Raw genomic sequence first — 20,642 nt, 5'->3', positions numbered from 1 at the left:
CCATCTTTTGTACACCAACCCCCCCCCCCCCGGAAGAGGACCAGACTTCTTCTCAGATGCCTTTAGATGTGTTTGATGGTCACCAGGCCTCAACCCTAACTGTTCGTATTGCTGAGCGACCATCATTTGTCTAACCCTTTGGAGACAAAGGACACCAGATAATTTAAGATACATGGCCCAAATATTAGCAAGAGCAAGTTTTTCCTAAAAATGCAGGTATCTAGGTCTTTTGCCTGTAGGCAAACGTGCCCTGATATGGAGGCTCACTGCAGTGGCCTAAGTATCCCTGGTCACATTTTGTTGTTTTTTTGGAAGAAAAGCTTCAGGTCAGAGAGAGGTTCACATGAGTCGGGGGGGTGGTCCATGGCCCCAGGTTGTCTCTCCGGAGGTTGGGGTTTAGGGTCCTCTTCACTCAAGGGTGATGTGGCCACAGAGCAATCCCTGCAACGTCAGGGCAGAGTAGGTGGTTAGGGTCACCAAGTGGGGTCCGTTCCCCTTAGGACTGAGCTGGTCTTGCAGGCTGCTGGCTTTCCAGGTTTTTAGGTGTCCCCAGTCTCCTGGCCAGAATGGGTGGAGGGCCAGCTTGGTGGGTGCAGGCAGCACCTGGTTACCATATTCCATGAAAGCTTTCATAGTTTCTCCTCCCTGGAGGGCACACTTGAGTTGTTCCATTTCAAGTTAAGGTGTCCCTTCTCTCGGGCTCGGGTAGTGGCTGTACCATAGATGAGTTCAAATGCACTTAACTTTCACTTATCCCTTGGGGCTAATCACATGCGGAGCAGGGCAATTGGAAGCAACTTAATCCAGTCTTCTTGAGTTTCTGGACATAGCTTGGCTAAGGCCCATTTCAAAGTCTGATTGGATCTTTCTACTGTCCCCAACAATTGAGGTCTCTAGGCTGAGTGCAAGGTCTGCCACAGTGCTCATTATCCCCTTCATCACTTGAGACACAAATGCTGGACCATTATTACTTTGTAGGGACCCTGGAAGCCCAAACCTGGGAATTATTTCTGTTAGTAACGTTTCTATACACCCAGAAAAAGAGTCTACTAGCACCAAGAGATACCTGAAATTGCCAGGTACTGTCGCCATGCCAGTGAAATGAGTCTGCTAATCTTCCCCAGGATATGTCCCTCTGGTCTGAATGGGCCTTACCTGGGGGCCTCTCGGGGGTCTGGTGTTGGAGTTGTTCATTGTGCAGATGGGGCATGTCTCAACTCTCCGACTGATTATACTTTTCATGCCAGGAGTTACCATGACCTCAACTAGCCAATTATATACCTGTAGTGAGTTCCTTGATGAGCCTCCCTGATGGCTTGACAAGCTGCAGTTTGGGTGAAGAAGTATTGCCCGTGTTCATTAACCAGCCACGCATGGCCTCCTAGATCTCTATCAAAGCCCCATTTTCAGGCTCTGTTTAATTCTTCCTTTGTGCAGATTGAGGAATAATTGGATGGATCTGGCCTTTGAGGTATGAGGGGTAGTTGCCAAGTTATTGGTTCTAGGGCTGCCCTTTCAGCAGTTGCATTGGCCTTGTTGTTTCCCTTTATTACCTCTGCATCCTTCTCTTGGTGACCCCTACAATGAATCACTCACCTTTTTTGGAAGCTGTACTGCTTCTAAGAGCTTCAGTATATTTAAGCCATGTTTCACCTGTTTATTCTCCACAGCAGGCATACTTCTTTCCTTCCAAATAGCCTTGTGTGTGAAGGATGGCATATCCTGGGAATCTGTGTAAACATCTGTGTAAAATCTTCCCTGTCTAAGACTCAGGTGAAGACTATCAGCTAGGCCTTTTGGACAGAAGTCCCTGGGGGTAGGCTTCTTGCTTCTATGACTTAGGTCTGGGAGGTCACTGCCTATCCTGCCAGCCTTTTTCCTTCTCTCATAAAATTGCTCCCATCTGTGAATCATTCCTCTTCGGTGTTTGGGAGAGGCTCACTTCCTAGGTCAAGGCGACTGAAATAGATCGTGTCTATGGCTTCTATATAATCATGCTCCAAGGGCCCTATTTCTGTGGGTAGCAGGGTAGCAGGATTTAGTCTGTGACAGTTTTTTTATGGTAACCACTGGGTTGTCTAAAGGCATAGCCTGAACTTGAATCGACTTTCTGGGGGTTAGCCATTCTGTTCCCTTAGAACTTAACTGAAGCCTGAACCCAGTATGGAGTCCGTATAGTGAATGGCTGACCAAATGTTAACTTTTGAGCCTCCTTTAGCAGGGTTGTAGTAACTGCTATTGCTGGTAGACAAGGAGGCCATCCCTTAGCAGTTTGATCTAATTGTTTGGAGCAATAAGCCACCACCTGAGTAAGGGGTCCCATTTTTTGAGCTAATACCCCAAGGGTGATTCCCTTTCTTTTATGAATGTAAAGGTCAAAGGGTTTAGCTAAATTTTGGAGGGCCAGGAGAGGAGTCTGAAGTAACTGCTTTTTCAGTTCTTGAAAGGCCCCTTCACATTCTGAATTCCATTCAAAAGGATCATTATCTTTTCAACTTTTCATACAGAGTCCCAGCTATTAAACCATAGTTAGGGATCCAGATGTGGCAAAACCTGGCCATCCCCAGGAAACCTCTAAGCTGTCTTTTAGTTTTTAGGAGGGGTGAGGCAGCAAATGACTTCTTTCCTTTCCTGGGGTATGCTTCTCTTACCTTCTGTGAGAATGAAGCCTAGGTAGGTCACCCTAGTTTGTGGTGTTTGAAGCTTTTTCTTGGATACCTTATATCCTTTATCTGCTAGGTTGTTCAGGGTGGTTACAGTATTTTTGTCAGAGGCCTCCTTAGTAAGGCTGGCAATCAGAATTTCGTCTACATACTGGAGGAGGGTTCCCTCCTCCAGATGTAGATCTTTTAGGTCTTTAGCTAAAGTTTCCCCAAAGATGGTGGGAGAATTTTTGAAACCTTGAGGCAGGACTGTCCAGCAGTATTGTTGTTTTTGTTGCATGTTTGGGTCCTGCCACGCAAAAGCAAAAATTTCTTGTGGCTCTGTGGTTAATGGAATACAGAAGAAGACATCTTTTAAATCTGATACAGAGCCCCAGGTCCTGGTGGACGGTAGAGCGGCCAGCAGGGTGTAGGATTAGACACTACTGGGTGTATATCTTCAGTGGCTTCATTGACTGCCCTGAGGTCCTGTACCATCTGGTATTTCCCATTGGGTTTCTTTACGGGGGGAATGGAGGTATTACAGGCTGACTGACATGGTCTAATAAGGCCCTGGTCAGTTGGGCCCTGTGACATGGGCAGTTCCCAACAAGACCTCCCAGCAGAGTGGGTACTGTTTTCTATTGAGCCATGTACGTACAGATTTTAGATGGACTATCATGGGACTGGCTCCTACAGCTCATCCCACCCATCCCTGGGCCCAGACCTCGGCATTTATTCCAGGGAGATCAACTTGCTCTGTCTGGGGAGGTTTGTCCTCAGCCATTAACATTATCATCTTGTGCCCTTTGTCTAAGGGGACACCAGTCTCCAATTTGTCTCCCATTAGGTGTATAGTAGCCCCCAAGATATCTCTTCCTAGCAGAGGTGCGGGGCACTCGGGAACATGCAGGAAGGAATGGGTGAGCCTATGTTTGTCCAGTTTACATTCTGATGGTTCTATGAATGCCCGTTCTTGGACCTTCCCTGAGACCCCCATAATTTTACAACTCTTGTGACTGAGTTTACCTGATCTGGTGTTCAGAACTGAGTAAGTGGCATGAGTGTCAACTAAGAATTCAACAGGCTTTCCCCCCATGTCCAATATTAGCTGGGGCTCCTAGGGGTCAATTGGTGTGCCAGCTTAGCAGCCCCCTGGCCCCATCATTCTTTATCTATCTGGCATTCCCTTCCAATGACTCAGGGTCGGTGGTAGTATAGATTCAGAGGCATTCCCTGAATGCACTTCTGCACGTGGTCTGCTGAGCTGAAGTGTCAGGCACAGCCATTTCATACTAGGATCTCTGGTCTGAAATGCTGGGTACAAGGCCTCTTCACATGGTATCCTATGAGCAGGTGAAACTAGACTAAGTACAAAGGAAAAGAAAAAGGTTAGACTTTATTACCCAGATTCTACTTTTATTTCTCGGGAATTGTTAATGGACTTTGCCAGTGACACAGCCACCACTGTAAATAGCTCTGCTTCCACTGTTACTACCATTCTTAGTTTATATGAATCCATTGTTTATGTCTGTTATATATGCCAAGGAGATAATTACCAAAAAAAAAAAAAAAAAATCAAGAGGAGAAATATTTGGTAGCCCTTTTCATATATAGTATATCAATATCGTAATAGTGATACTTCCATTGACAGAGTGTTAGGAGCTTGAAAGTCAGAAATACAAATATAAATAACAAAAGAATAAAGTATAAATAAGCATACAGTATAATAAGGCATTAAGCATATAATAAGACACAAAGTAAAATAAGCATGAAGTAACAAGCCTAAATCACAAGAATAATTACTTTATTTACATGAGAACATGCCACACAATTTCTTTTTGTAAAAAAGAAAATTTCTTAATTCAATTTGTAAACATGTTATATACATAAATCACATTCTGATAGAATACATCTATTGGGTAAAATAACATGCATCAACAATCTACTTCTTGTCTAGGATGTTCAGGTCATGCATGAGATGTTTCTTATTATTGTCTGCAGTAAGCTTGATTTCCCTAAGTAATTGCTTTAAAACGGAATACGCATGAAATATAAGTTCTCCTATGTTTTTAACAAGGCATGTTATACTAAATCAGTATCTGGGCTTACAGCATCCAGTGAGATAGGGGATGATATACTGGTTCTACTTCCTGCAATTGGGAGCAGGAGCAAAGGGCTGCCATATTTCTGGGACTTCCCTTTTCCCACAGACCCTATGCCTGCCAACTAAGGAGTTATAACTCTAGATATTTCTGATCCCTCTGTCCCTTCAGGAATCCATAAGTTTAAAGGCCAGATCCTGCACAGTCAAGAGTACAAGATCCCAACAGGCTTTCAGGACAAACGCGTCTTAGTGATCGGTCTTGGGAACACTGGAGGGGACATTGCAGTGGAGCTCAGTCGAACCGCAGCTCAGGTACACCATCTCTGAATCTGCACTCCCACCCCCAGCATCATTTCTGGTGTCTGGAGAGTGGTATTCAAGATTATAAAACACACCGGCCAATCGCTGAATTATGTGGACACTGGGTGAGTGAAAAAAAAATCTTGAAAATCCTTAAAGCCTCTCATAACGCACGCTTTACAGGACTGAACCATCTCCAAGAAGGGTCTAAGAAAATTGTGTGGATGCCAGATCACTAAGTATTTTTCAGACGTACTCCTGGAACAAGATCAAATGAGCAAATTGTTCTACCCATGCCAACTGTCTTTCTTTCACACTCTCTCTCTGTAATTCTGGAAAAACCCCCATGTAAAAAGAGAAAAGGGAGGTTGTTTTCTGAACATCTCCAAGTTTTCAAAAGGAGTCAGATTTGTACTTCATTTTGAGGTAAAAGCACCCGTTACTTTGCCCAAGAAGTATGCATAATGATTTTAGAAATTCCAAGCATAGGGCTTCCCTGGTGGCGCAGTGGTTGAGAGTCTGCCTGCCAATGCAGGGGACGCGGGTTCGAGCCCTGGTCTGGGAGGATCCCACATGCCGCGGAGCGGCTAGGCCCGTGAGCCACAGCTACTGAGCCTGCGCGTCTGGAGCCTGTGCTCCGCAACAAGAGAGGCCGCGATAGTGAGAGGCCCGCGCACCGCGATGAAGAGTGGCCCCCACTTGCCGCAGCTAGAGAAAGCCCTCGCACAGAAATGAAGACCCAACACAAGCCATAAATAAAAAATAAACAAATAAATAAAAATTAAAAAAAAAAAAAAAGAAGTGCTTGCATAGGTATGTCCTGTCCATAAAAAAAAAAAAAAAAAAAAGAAATTCCAAGCATAGATTCACAAATTAGAAATCTATTCCACTTTATCATAAATTATAGGACAATGATTAGATTTAGAAATAATAGATTTTTATTTAATTTAGTTAAAATTGCTTTCTCAAAACCTCACTTTAAATCCTATATTATTTACATGTAAAAAATTGCCAGCTCAGTAGCACATGTCTACTAGTACTATAATTCTTTACTTTAAACATGATGAAAATACTTAACCGATACATAGATCAAGTCAAAGTGATTTATGAAAATAATGACAGCAGTGGGAACAGCTAGTCAATTGTAGATCTAGGTACAACTTCACCAGTCCTCTGTTGTTATAAGGCCAGAATGTTATAAATCGTTTGAAACATATTGAAGAAAAATACTACAAAAATGATGCACATATATTTATCCTTCTTGCCTTACTTTTTAGGTTCTTCTCAGTACTAGAACTGGTACCTGGGTCATCAGCCGCTCTTCAGATGGGGGCTACCCATTTAATATGATGGCTACAAGACGACGCCATAATTTTACTGCACAAGTTCTGCCTTCATGTGTACTAAAGTGGAGTCAAGAGAGGGGCTTGAATAAAAGATTTGATCATACTAATTATGGACTAAATATTACTAAGGGGTACTTATATTTTTATTTAATGGTAAAGTTATTTAATCAATATTTCTCATTCTATTTTATTTAGAACTCAAAATGTTCAATAATTGTGACATTGCCTTTGTTTATCCTGTTCTAAGCTTATTCTTTTAAGACAATGTCTATCAGTACCACAGAAGTTCTTGAAATAGGAGTACTCTCTGTCTGGTAGCAAAATAGTAATTGATGAGGCTAGAAGAAAATGAAGGATGGAAGCTTTATTTCCAGTTTGAAAATTAGGAAATTTAAACTGGCCTTGAGGGTTCACAGGATGGCTGCCATCCACAAATAGAATATTTGCAGCACCAGTGAGTGCAGATGGCCAGCTCTCACTAACCTTTAATAAATGTCTACTCTGGCTGAATGATTAGAGGTATGAATTGCCAATAGGAATTCCTAGAGTTATATATTTTAATACACATCTATATAGAGCTACACATTGGCAAGGAAAAGGAAAACTTTGAAATGCATGTAAAGTCATTAAATGTGATTTTTATTATATGCATGACCCAAATATTTTTTCTTTGGTAAGATGGCTTTCAACTTACGAAGAAAATTAATAACAACGAATGATTCAATACATAAATTTTATAGACATTATGTCTGCTGCAATTAGGTAGAATGATGTTCATCATGAAAATATTTATTATGAAAATCTATCAATAGATTCAATTTTTTTAATCCAAAAATTTTTTTGTAATTTCCTCTTTGCCAAATGCCAGTCCTTTGAGGCCTGGGTGATGTGGACCCAAAACTGATTATCAAATGGATTGTTGTGTAGTTGATCCTGACATTGCTCCAGAAATTAGACCCAAGAGATAGAGAATTTTAAACCCCACAGGAAAGAGTAGGTTTAGTCATTTTCTACATGCCTTCTACTGGGAGCAGGAAAACAAAAGATGTTATAGAAACAGTAAGTCGGATAGACAACTTTGAATTAGACATTGGTCAATTTACTCCCTTGACGTGGCAGATATTTTGAATTGACTAAATAAATCATTTGCTGAGTGTCTTATAAATATAACCACAGTGAATAATTTTCTCCTCTGTGTCAAAGGAAAAACCCAAAAACAATTGTGAATGATGAGCTGCCAACCTGTATCCTCTGTGGGACAGTCACTATGAAAACCAGCGTGAAGGAGTTTACAGAAACCTCTGCTCTCTTTGAAGACGGGACAGTGGAAGAAAACATCGATGTTGTGATCTTCACTACAGGATACACCTTTTCTTTTCCCTTTCTGGAAGAACCTCTCAAAAGCCTTTGCACAAAGAAGATATTCCTGTATAAGCTGGTCTTTCCCTCAAACCTAGAGAGGACAACACTGGCTATGATTGGCTTCATCAGCCTTACAGGATCCATCTTAGCAGGCACAGAGCTCCAAGCACGATGGGCCACAAGAGTATTCAAAGGTACCTGGACTCTCTTTAAAGCCCTATGTGAACAACTGAGTCTTGAAACCAGTCCCCTGAGATTTAGCTAAAATCAAACAAATGTGAGCTAAATTAACATAAAACATCCAAAAAAATTTTAGTAAAGAATTAATTTTATATATGTGTCATATTATGGTGGGTGTGCTTATGTCATTAATGTGACTGAGTGGAAAAAGAGGCTTTGACTCTGTGGATAGAATAAATTTGGACAACAAAATAAAATCACATTTCTCAGAGTAACTGAAAATATTAGAAGCTTCAGAATCCTGTTTTATACTACTCTAGTCAAATCAAGTCTAGTTTAGTCCATTTACTCCTAAGTCTTTCCATTTATGACTATCAGTAGAGTTTTATATTGCTTCCTAAGAAAGACATTGAAATAATATACACTGTGAATAAAGTTGGGGTCTAAGGAGATAGTAACTTTTAAGCAATGCCCATAAAAACACTGTAGACACTGGACACAGATTGCTATCAGTTATCACTGTAAGAGCAGAGGTGATAGAGTCAGGGCTACTGGGGTCCAATCCCAACTCATTAGCTTTGCAAGGACCTCTTTAAATCTCAGTCCCTTTGTCTGTAAAATGAGGATAATAAAACCTGTTTCACAAAAGTTTTATAAAATGAATAACGTCTACAAAGCAATTAGCACAGTTCTTGGCACAGAGTAAATGCTCATTAACTTATAGCTGTTGTTCTTACTATTGCTATTATTATCATACCTCTGTAAAGTAGGGCAAGTTTTAGATTCATAAGCATTTTAAAGAATTGCATTTGTAATTGTATTATTGCATTTGTAAAAATATAAACAGCAATCACAGTTTAGCCAACCAGCTGTCCTTTAGCAGAATTTTACCCTTAATGAATAAAAACAATCACCAATAATTTATAAATAGCATATAACACAATATTAAGTAGTATTGATTTCTGTCACACTGTAAAACTGTATTAGATATCAACCATACTTTAAAATGTTCTCCTAAATTGACAAACATGATATTTTAATTGGGAGGGTGAGGAGTGGAGGGGAGGAGAAGGTGATTAGGAAATCTCATTTATTTGCATTACAGAAAAAATTCCATGGCATTTGTGATTAAATTATCACAAATGTTTATTTAAAGCTAATTAAAGTGCTTTCACAGCATTTTCCAATTATATTAAAACAATAGCAAAGATCAATAAAACTAAAAGCTGGTTCTTGGAGAATATAAACAAAATTGATAAACCTTTAGCCAGACTTATCAAGAAAAAGAGGGAGAGGACTCAAATCAATAAAATTAGAAATGAAAACGGAAAAGTTACAACGGACACCGCAGAAATACAAAGCATCATAAGAGATTACTACAAGCAACACTATACCAATAAAATGGACAACCTGGAAGAAATGGACAAATTCTTAGAAAGGTATAACCTTCCAAGACTGAACCAGGAGGAAATAGAAAATATGAACAGACCAATCACAAGTAACAAAATTGAAACTGTGATTAAAAATCTTCCAACAAACAAAAGTCCAGGACCAGATGGCTTCACAGGTGAATTCTATCAAACATTTAGAGAACAGCTAACACCCATCCTTCTCAAACTCTTCAAAACAGTTGCAGAGGAAGAAACACTTCCAAACTCATTCTATGAGGCCACCATCACCCTGATACCAAAACCAGACAAAGACGCTACAAAAAAAGAAAATTACAGACCAATATCACTGATGAATATAGATGCAAAAATCCTCAACAAAATACTAGCAAACAGAATCCAACAACACATGAAAAGGATCATACACCATGATCAAGTGGGATTAATCCCAGGGATGCCACGATTCTTCAGTATATGCCAATCAATCAATGTGATACACCATATTAACAAACTGAAGAATAAAAACAACATGATCATCTCAATAGATGCAGAAAAAGCTTTTGACAAAATTCAACACCCATTTATGATAAAAACTCTCCAGAAAGTGGGCATAGAGGGAACCTACCTCAACATAATAAAGGCCATGTATGACAAACCCACAGCAAACATCATTCTCAATGATGAAAAACTGAAAACATTTCCTCTAAGATCAGGAACAAGACAAGGATGTCCACTCTCACCACTCTTATTCAACATAGTTTTGGAAGTCCTAGCCATGGCAATCAGAGAAGAAAAAGAAATAAAAGGAATATCAACTGGAAAAGAAGAAGTAAAACTGTCACTGTTTGCAGATGACATGATACTACACATAGAGAATCCTAAAGATGCCACCAGAAAACTACTAGAGCTAATCAATGAATTTGGTAAAGTTGCAGGATACAAAATTACTGCAGAGAAATCTCTTGCATTTGTATACACTAACAATGAAATACCAGAAAGAGAAATTAAGGAAACAATCCCATTCACCATTGCAACAAAAAGAATGAACTACCTAGGAATAAACCTACCTAAGGACGTAAAAGCCCTGTACTCAGAAAACTATAAGACACTGATGAAAGAAATCAAAGATGACACAAACAGATGGAGAGATATACCATGTTCTTGGATTGGAAGAATCAATATTGTGAAAATGACTATACTCCCCAAAGCAATCTACAGATTCAGTGCAATCCCTATTAAATTACCAGTGGCATTTTTTACAGAACTAGAACAAAAAATCTTAAAATTTGTATGGTGACACAAAAGACCCCGAATAGCCCAAGCAGTCTTGAGGGAACTAAACAGAGCTGGAGGAATCAGACTCCCTGACTTCAGACTATACTACAAAGCTACAGTAATCAAGACAATATGGTACTGGCACAAAAACAGAAACATAGATCAATGGAACAAGATAGAAAGCCCAGAGATAAAGCCATGCACCTATGGTCAACTAATGTATGACAAAGGAGGCAAGGATATACAATGGAGAAAAGACAGTCTCTTCAATAAGTGGTGCTGGGAAAACTGGACAGCTACAGGGAAAAGAATGAAATTAGAACACTCCCTAACACCATACACAAAAATAAACTCAAAATGGATTCAAGACATAAATGTAAGACCGGACACTATAAAACTCTTAGAGGAAAACATACGAAGAACACTCTGTGACATAAATCACAGCAAGATCTTTTTTGATCCACCTCCTAGAGTAATGGAAATAAAAACAAAAATAAACAAATGGGACCTAATGAAACTTAAAACCTTTCGCACAGCAAAGGACACTACAAACAAGATGAAAGACAACCCTCAGAATGGGAGAAAATATTTGCAAACGAATCAACAGACAAAGGATTAATCTCCAAAATATATAAACAGCTCATGCAGCTCAATATTATAAAAACAAACAACTCAATCAAAAAACAGACAGAAGACCTAAATAGACATGTCTCCAAAGAAGACATACAGATGGCCAAGAGGTACATGAAAAGCTGCTCAACATCACTAATTATTAGAGAAATGCAACTCAGAACTACAATGAGGTATCACCTCACACCAGTTAAAATGCATCATCAGAAAATCTACAAACAACAAATGCTGGAGAGGGTGTGGAGAAAAGGGAACCCTCTTGCTCTGTTGTTGGGAATGCAAATTGATACAGCCACTATGGAGAACAGTATGGAAGTTCCTTAAAAAACTAAAAATAGAATTACCATTTGACCCAGCAATCCCACTACTGGGCATATACCCAGAGAAAACCATAATTCAAAAAGACACATGCACCCCACTGTTCATTGCAGCACTATTTACAATAGCCAGGTCATGGAAGCAACCTAAATGCCCATCGACCGATGAACGGATAAAGAAGAAGTGGTACATATATACAATGGAATATTACTCAGCCATAAAAAGGAACGAAATTGTGTCATTTGTAGAGACGTGGATGAATCTAGAGACTGTCATACAGAGTGAAGTAAGTCAGAAAGAGAAAAACAAATATCGTATATTAACGCATATATGTGAAACCTAGAAAAATGGTACAGATGAACCAGTTTGCAAGGCAGAAATTGAGACACAGATGTAGAGAACAAACTTATGGACACCAAGGGGAGAAAGTGGGGGCAGGGGGGAGGATGAATTGGGAGACTGGGATTGACATATATACATTAATATGTATGAAATAGATAACTAATTTTAAAAAAAAGAAAAAAAAGCCACAATGAAATATCGCCTCATACCTATAAGAATGGCTATTATCAAAAAAACAAAAGATAACATGTGTTGACAAGAATGTGGAAAAATTGGAACCCTTCTACACTATTTGTGGGAATGCAATAGTGCAGCCACTATGGAAAATAGTATGGAGGTGGCTAAGAAATTAAAATTAGAAGTACCATTTGACCCAGCAATCTCACTCCTGGGTATATATCCAAAAGAATTGAAGTCAGCATCACAAGGAGATATCTGCACTGCCATATTCATGGAAGCATTGTTCCCAATAGTCAAGATATGGAAACAACTTAACTGTCCATCAGTGAATAAATGGGTAAAGAATATACAGACAATGAAATATTACTCAACCTTAAAAAAAAAAAAGAAATCCTGCCATCTGTGACAACATAGATGAATCTGGAGAACATTATGCTAAATGAAATAAGCAGTCACAGAAGGACAAATGCTGCAAGATCCCACTTATATGAGGAATCTGAAATAGTCAAACTCATAGAAGCAGAGAGTAGAATGGTGGTTAGCAGGGACTGCGGGAAGGGGAATGGGGAGTTGTTGTTCGATGAGTATAAAGTTTCAGTTATGCTAGATGAATATGCTCTACAGATCTGCTGTACAGCACAGTGACTCTACTTAACAATACTGTATTACACACCAGAAATTTTGTTAAGAGGGCAGATCTCATGTTATGTTCAATAAAAAAAGAAGACAATCCCAAAACAAAAACAAAAACACAGAAGACTCTTAAGTACCTGGATTTTTTAAGTATTTTATAATGAGCTCAAAAATGCTTATCAGAATGACAGAGCTGAGAAAACAAAACTTGATTAGATCACACCATAGAAGTGATTGCAAGCGTCTCCAGAGAGCCTCCAAGAGGCAGTCTGGGAACCACCAAGTGAAGTCTTTCCAGCTTTATACAGGATAAAATGATCCCAGTGGCAGGTATACTACAGAGCTAAGTCAGACCTTTCTCATGTAGATTAGTAACCCCACACCCTGGGGTCAGCAACTTGGCAACTGACAAGGGCAGGACTGGCCAGAAGAGAGAGACTGTCCGTGTCTAGGTGGATTATTGAGAAGAAGCACAGCCTCACAACAGCTCAAGCAGACAGAGCCTTTGTGAGACTGAGAGACTGCCAGGCCCCTTCCATGCCTGAGCCTCCCCATGTAACAAAATGAAGACATACCAAAGCAGGGTTATAAAAACGGGGTCATTTTAAGTGTTTGCAGTTAACCAGCTAATAGTTTTAATGCACACACACAAATATAATGTGGAGGTATATATACAATATAATATAAATAATATTATATGTCAATATATGTAAAGTGCAAGCAGATGAAGAGGGGCAGGTTCTGATGACCAGTGCAGTGCAGGCTCGGCCACGGGGCATCTGTCCTCACAATTCCAGCAGTACAGTACCCTGCTTAAGTGAATTTAGAGGGGGAATTTACCTCCAAAAAATTACCCTCTGCACTCTAATTCCGTTCTAAGCTTTGATGATCACATGTTTTGAGGTTGGAGCAGTGGGGGGCCAGAAATGTGGGGGAGGAGAACTCAAAGGAAGAGGCACATGTGACTTTAGTGTTGTTTCTGACTTTTCTTACAGGACTCTGTAAGATACCTCCATCTCAAAAATTGATGGCTGAGGCTACAAAAAAGGAGCAGCTCATAGAAAGGTATGAAATATAGCCTGCTACCAATATATTCCATTACAAAAAAAAAAAAAAGATTTTCAATATAAAAGCCATTCCTAGAGAAGCAATGTGGCAGGATGGAAATAATTGCATTATGAGTCAGAAGAATATGTTTTCAGTCCTAACTCTTCCACCAACTAGATTTGTGGCCTTAGATGTGTCCGGTGGAGGCACCAGGTCACTGCACTCAGCCTGACCCAGAACAGATGGCAATCCTTTGTTCACTTGCCCCCAAAGCCCTGTTCTCTTTGTTCTCCTCCTACTTCTCAGGCTGCTCTTTCTATGCATTGACAGGTGTCTCCCCTTCCTCACTCCTGAAACACGGTGAACCCCAACCTTCATCCTCAGACGTCTTCTCATTTCTATTAACACTCACTCCTGGGTGGCCTCACCAGGCCTGTGGCTTTAAATGCCATCAGATACTCATGGCTCCCAAACTTGGATCTCTAGCCCAAATCTCTCCTCGGAGCTCCAACTCTTAATCCAACTCCCTCTAGATAGCTCCACTTAGATATGTAGTAGGTATTTGAAATTTAATATGTCTAAAAACTAACCCGCGACCTCCACCTGCACATGGCCTGCTCTGAGACTTTCCCCTTCTCAGTCAATGGCTACTTATTCCAGTTGAACAGTCAAAACCTTTGGAGTGATCCTTTTTTCCTCTTTTTCTCTCACATCCTCAGCAAATACTGTCAACTCTTACCTTCAAATAAATTCAGAATCCAGACCCTTCTCACGACCCTGGCTGCTACCACCCCAGAAGAGGCCACTATCATCTTTCACCAGGACACTTGCTGTCACCTCTTATCTGGTCTCTGTACCTCCCGTCTGCTATTCTACAGTCTAACCTTGACGCTGCACAAGAGTGACCAATGCTCACATTGCTCTTCTGTTGAAAACCCTCTGACTGCTTCCCATTTCACTCCCAGAAACGTCCCTGCAGCTCTGCACCCCTATAGGCAACCAGCTGCCTCTATGCCCTCATTGCCTCCTGTTCTCCCACCTCACCCATACTGCTCCAGTCACTCCAGACAGCTCCCTGCTCTTCAAATATGCCAAGCATAGCCCCCTCAGAACCTTTGCACTTACTATTACCTCTGCCTGGAATGTTCTGCCCCCACCCCATACCTGTAGGCTCACTCTACTCAAATATCACCTCAGAAGAGAGAAGCCTTCTCTGAGAACACTGTATAAAATGGCAAACCACTCAGTCTCATCATTGCCTCTTCCCCTTTACCCTCCTTTATATTTCTTCATAATTCCTATTACCACTTGATATATTCTATATCTATTTGGCTGGGTTTTTTTTTTTTTACAGCCTGCTGATTTTCCCTGTTAGAATGTAAGTTCCTTGATAGCAAGGACTTTGTTTTACTCACTGTTGAACTCCCAGCACCTAGGATGGTGCCTGTCATGTGATACACACTTAAGATTGATTGATTAATTGAAGGAAAGAATGAATAAGTTAAAGAATGACATTGGCACATCATGAAGGTTTACTAACAACAGAAATGTGGGAATAGAGCCTTCATATACACTATACAGTTGACCCTTGAACAACACAGGTTTGAACTGCGTGGGTCCACTTACGCGTAGGTTTTTTTCAGTATATTGGAAAAATTGGGGGAGGTTTGTGACAATTTGAAAAAACTCGCAGATGAATCACAAAGCCTAGAAATACTGAAAAAATTAAGAAAAAGTTAGGTATGTCATGAATGCGCAAAATATATGTAGATACTAGTCTATTTTATTATTTACTACCATCAAATACACAAAAATCTATTTTAAAATTTATCAAAACTTGCACACATAAACACAGACCATACATGGCACCATTCGCAATCAAGAAAAATGTAAATAAATGTAAAGATGCAGTATTAAATCATAACAGCAGAAACTTCACTGTAGTATATACTGTACTACTGCAATAACTTCGTAGCCACCTCCTGTTGCTATTGTGATGAGCTCAGGTGTTTCAACTATCTGCTTAATATGTCATGTGATGCTAATCATCTCTGCAAGAGCAGTTCATCCCTCCAGTAAATTTTGTGTCTCAGTAAAAAGTGATCTCTTGCAGTTCTCACGTATTTTCCATCGTGTTTAGTAAACCTTGAATGACACCACAGGACCCATACAAAAGCGTCACTGGTGACGCTGGAAATGCTCGCAAGAAGGAGAAAAAAGTCATGACATTACAAGAAAAAGTTGATATGTACAATAGATTGAGGTCTGCTAGCTGCAGTTGCCTGTCTTTTCAAGATAAATGAATCCAGCATGAGGACTGTTATTTAAAAAAAGAAAATTTGTGAAGCCATTGCTGTAGCTATGCCAGCAGGTGTGAAAACCTTGCACTTTTTGTGAAATACCTTTTTATCTTGTATTGAAAATGCAGCTTTTATGTGTGTGCAGAATTGCTATAAGAAAGGCACAGTTATAGACTAACATGACTTGAGAAAAAGTGAAGTCATTACACGACAACTTAAAGCAAAAGAAAAGTGAGGAAGATTGTAATGCCAGAGAAGGATGGTTTGATAACTTTAGAAAGAGATTTGTCTTTTAAAATGTCAAGATAGGGACTTCTCTGGTGGTGCAGTGGTTAAGAATCCGCCTGCCAACGCAGGGGACACGAGTTCAAGCCCTGGTCCAGGAAGATCCCACATGCCGCGGAGCAACTAAGCCCGCACGCCACAACTACTGAGCCTGTGCTCTAGAGCCCATGAGCCACAACTACTGAGCCCACGTGCCACAACTACTGAAGCCTGCACGCCTAGGGCCTGTGCTCTGCAACAAGAGAAGCCACCGCAATAAGAAGCCCGCACAGCACAACGAAGAGTAGCCCCTGCTCACTGTTAACTAGAGAAAGCCCATGCGCAGCAACGAAGACCCAATGGAGCCATAAATAAATAAATAAATAAATAAATTTTTTTTAAAAAAGTCAAGATAATGAGAGGAGCAGCTTCTGCTGACCAAGAGGCAGCAGACAAAGTTCCAAGACACCATTAAGACAATCATTGAAGAGAAAGGATACCTGCTTGAGCAGGTGTTTAATGCAAACAAAAGTGCCCTATTCTAGAGGGGAAAAAAAGGCCACAAAGGACATTTATTAGTAAAGAAGAGAATTGAGCACCAGAATTTAAGGCAGGAAGGCATAGGCTAACTCTACTGTTGTGTGTAAATGCAGTCAGGTTTATGATTAGGACTGCTCTTATCTATAAAGCTGCTAACCCTAAGCCTTGAAGGGAAAAGATAAATAACAGCTGCCAGTCTTTTGGTTGTACAACAAGAAGGCCTGGACAATAAGAACCCTTTTTCTGGATTGGTTCCTTCCATGCCTTGTCCCTAAAATCAGGAAGTTCCTTGCCAGTAAGGGACTGTCTTTTAAAGTTCTTTTGATATTGGATAATGCCCCTGGCCACCCAGAACCCATGATTTCAACACAAAGCGCTGAAGTGCTCTATGGAAGGAATTGTCAGTGCTATGGAAGAAAATAAGAACATCAGGAAAGTCTGGAAGGATTACACCATTGAAGATGCCATTGTTGTTATAGGAAAAGCTGTGAAAGCCATCAAGCCTGAAACAAATTCCTGCTGGAGAAGACTGGGTCCAGATCGTCTGCGTGACTTCACAGGATTTAACGACAGAGCCAATCAAGGAAATCATGAAAGAGATTGTGGATATGGCAAAAAAAATAAAAATAAAAAGTAGGGGGTGAAGGGTTTCAAGAGAAAGATCTTAGAGAAATTCAAGAGCTAATAGAGGGAGGGCTTCCCTGGTGGCGCAGTGGTTAAGAATCCACCAGCCAATGCAGGGGACATGGGTTCGAGCCCTGGTCCAGGAAGATCCCACATCCTGCAGAGCAACTAAACCCCTCTGCCAGATCTACTGAGCCTCCGCTCTAGAGCTCACGAGCCACAACTACTGAGCCCACGTGCCACAACTCCTGAAGCCCGCATGCCACAACTACTGAAGCCCACTTGCCACAACTACTGAAGGCCGCATACCTAGAGCCCGTGCTCCACAACAAGAGAAGCCACCGTAATGAGAAGCCTACGTACCGCAATGAAGAGTAGCCCCCGCTCGCCGCAACTAGAGGAAGACCCAACACAGCCAAAAAAAAAAAAAAAGAGCTTAACAGAGGGAATCCCTGGCCGTCCAGTGGTTAGGACTCTGTGCTTTCACTGCAGGGGGCAAGGGTTCGATCCCTGCTCTGGGAACTAAGACCCCGCATGTCACCCACAGCACGGCCAAAAACACACACACACACACACACAAAAGAGCTAATAGACACCACACCAGAGGAATTAACAGAAGACAACTTGATGGAGATGAGTGCTTCTGAACCAGTGCAAGATGATGAGGAAGAAGACATAGAAGAAGCAGTGCCAGAAAACAAAGTGACATTAGACAATCTGGCAGAAGGGTTCCAGTTATTTAAGACTGATTTTGACTTATTTTATAACATGGACCCTTCTATGATACAGGCACTGAAACTAAAGCAAATGATGGAAGAAGAATTGGTACTGTATAGAAATATTTTTAGAGAAATGAAAAAGCAAAAAAGTCAGACAGAAATTACAATGTATTTCCATAAAGTCACACTACATGTACCTGCCTCTTCAGCCTCCCCTTCATCTCCTCCACCTCTTCTGCCTCTGCCACCCCCGAGACAGCAAGACCAAGCTTCCTCTTCCTCCGCCTCCTCAGCCCACTCAATGTGAAGATGACGAGGATGAAGACCTTTATGATGATCCACTTCCCCTTAATGAATAGTAAATTATCATCATGCCCTACCGTCAATAGATTTATCTGTTGTGTGTGTGTGTGTCTTCGTGTGAAAATCTAAAAACTGCACAGCAAGCACTGTATGAGAAGTTTTTGTGTCATCATCGTCATCATTGCTTAAGTACTTGTCATGTAGAACATCGTGTGTAAGACTTGTACTGAAGTGGATAGCCCATCCTTACATGGTATAAAGTGAGTGATATTTACAGTAATATGAAATTAATAATGTGTTAGTTTTCTTACTATTTTCTAACTTTGCTTTCAAAGAATTACATTACTGTACAGTATGCCTCTTTCTCTCATATTTGGAGAAACTGTCTATCAGCCTGTCATCACAGGTAAGTGGGTTTTTTTAATGTAACAATGTTTCCAATACTGTACTATGAATATGACTGTAATGCTGTATACCATAAAAATTTTATAATGATTCATTCATTAGTATATGGGCTAGGGTTCCATGAAATAATCATATCGCTGCTTCTTTTTCATTATCAATGTATGATTCATTATACTTGTAAATAAATATGAATTTCTTTTTCACTTTATCTTTTCATTTTTGATGTCTAGTGTTAGGGATACAAATAACATCTACAGTATTTTGTATCATATAAGACAATATTGATGTAGTTACCAATAGACAGACAGTTCATCTTATAAACAGATGACATAAACTTATGGTATTGATGAGTACAGTACAGTACTGTAAATATATTTTCTCTTCCTTATGATTTTCTTAATAACATATTCTTTTCTCTAGCTTACTCACTCTATTATAAGAATACAGTGTAGAATCATACAACATACAAAATATGAGTTAATCTACTGTTTATGCTGTCAGTATGGCCTCCAGTTAACTACTAATAATTTATTAGTAGTTAAGTTTGAGGGGGATCAAAAGTTTCATGTGGATTTCCAACTACATGGTGGGTTGGTGCCCCTAACTCCCTCGTTGTTCAAGGGTCAACTGTACTTATATCTGTATCATGTTCAGTACTGCTACACCAATTACGGTCCTCTCAACTCACAATTAACATCAATAAAAATAATTTAGGTAGCTATATATGTGATGCTTTCTGATCATGTTTATTTATTCAACAACTATGATATTTGAACTGATCTGATTTTACCCTCCTATCAAATTCAAGAACCTAAAACATTATTTAAATCTCCTCTTCCAATTGCCTCCTTCTACCATCTCCTTTAACAAAATTAATTATGCTCACAAATACCCTATGCAAATAAACTCCTCTTATTTTTTTCTCTTCAACATAGAAAAACATTCCTGATATGGTTTGACTCCAATAGAAAGAGACAAAATGGTGGGAGGTGGGGTAACTCATAACTTGAAAATCAAAAGTGATCCATCTTCTTCCCTATCAGGGGTTTGATGAAAGATACCAGAGGAGACAAACTTGACTACATTTCCTACATGGATGACCTCGCTACCTGCATAGGCACGAAGCCCAATGTCCCACTTCTGTTCCTCAAGGATCCCAGACTAGCTTGGGAAGTTTTCTTTGGACCATGTACTCCTTACCAGTATCGCCTAATGGGCCCTGGAAAATGGGATGGAGCCAGAAATGCCATCCTGACCCAGTGGGACAGGACACTGAAACCTTTAAGAACTCGAATAGTTCCCAATTCCTCCAAGCCTGCCTCCATGTCACATTATTTGAAAGCTTGGGGTGCACCTATCCTGCTCGCCTCCCTTCTACTGATCTGTAAATCTTCACATTTTTTTGAAATTGGTGCCAGAAAAACTATGGGACAGAATTTCTCCTTACTTAATAAGTATTTGGCAAGGATAAATCTGCTTGGTTATGAGGGTTGTACCAAATCATATTAATTCTATTCCCAAATATCTTGTGTTTTTCACTTCTCCTTTCCATCATAACTGTTATCATCCAAGGTTAGGTCTAATCATCTCTTATCTGAATTATTGTACTATCTTTATCTCTAGTCTCAGTATCCCCTTTTTTTGCCTCCTTTACCTAAGCAATTATTCTAAAATAAAAAATATTGTCATTGTTTCCATCAAGATCCTGGCAGGAATAAGACAGAACTCAAATTAGGT

The 20,642-nt window shown here is 40.1% G+C and overlaps 1 protein-coding gene across 1 annotated transcript in view; it reads left to right on the top strand.

Moving 5' to 3' along the window:
• The window catches only part of FMO4 (flavin containing dimethylaniline monoxygenase 4), a 39,986-nt gene extending 19,610 nt beyond the window's left edge, over nucleotides 1-20,376 (top strand). The window contains 6 exon segments of the mRNA XM_061185722.1: nucleotides 4,919-5,061; nucleotides 6,327-6,526; nucleotides 7,599-7,951; nucleotides 13,699-13,768; nucleotides 19,949-20,300; nucleotides 20,302-20,376. Coding sequence (XP_061041705.1) covers nucleotides 4,919-5,061; nucleotides 6,327-6,526; nucleotides 7,599-7,951; nucleotides 13,699-13,768; nucleotides 19,949-20,300; nucleotides 20,302-20,376 — 1,193 coding nt within the window.
• Nucleotides 20,377-20,642: the final 266 nt, after the last annotated feature.

The sequence above is a fragment of the Eubalaena glacialis genome, chromosome 3 (assembly GCF_028564815.1).
Source record: "Eubalaena glacialis isolate mEubGla1 chromosome 3, mEubGla1.1.hap2.+ XY, whole genome shotgun sequence".
In the NCBI taxonomy this organism is placed as follows: Eukaryota; Metazoa; Chordata; class Mammalia; order Artiodactyla; family Balaenidae; genus Eubalaena; species Eubalaena glacialis.
Note: the sequence above shows the minus strand (reverse complement) of the source record. Positions and strands in the feature narration are given on the sequence as shown.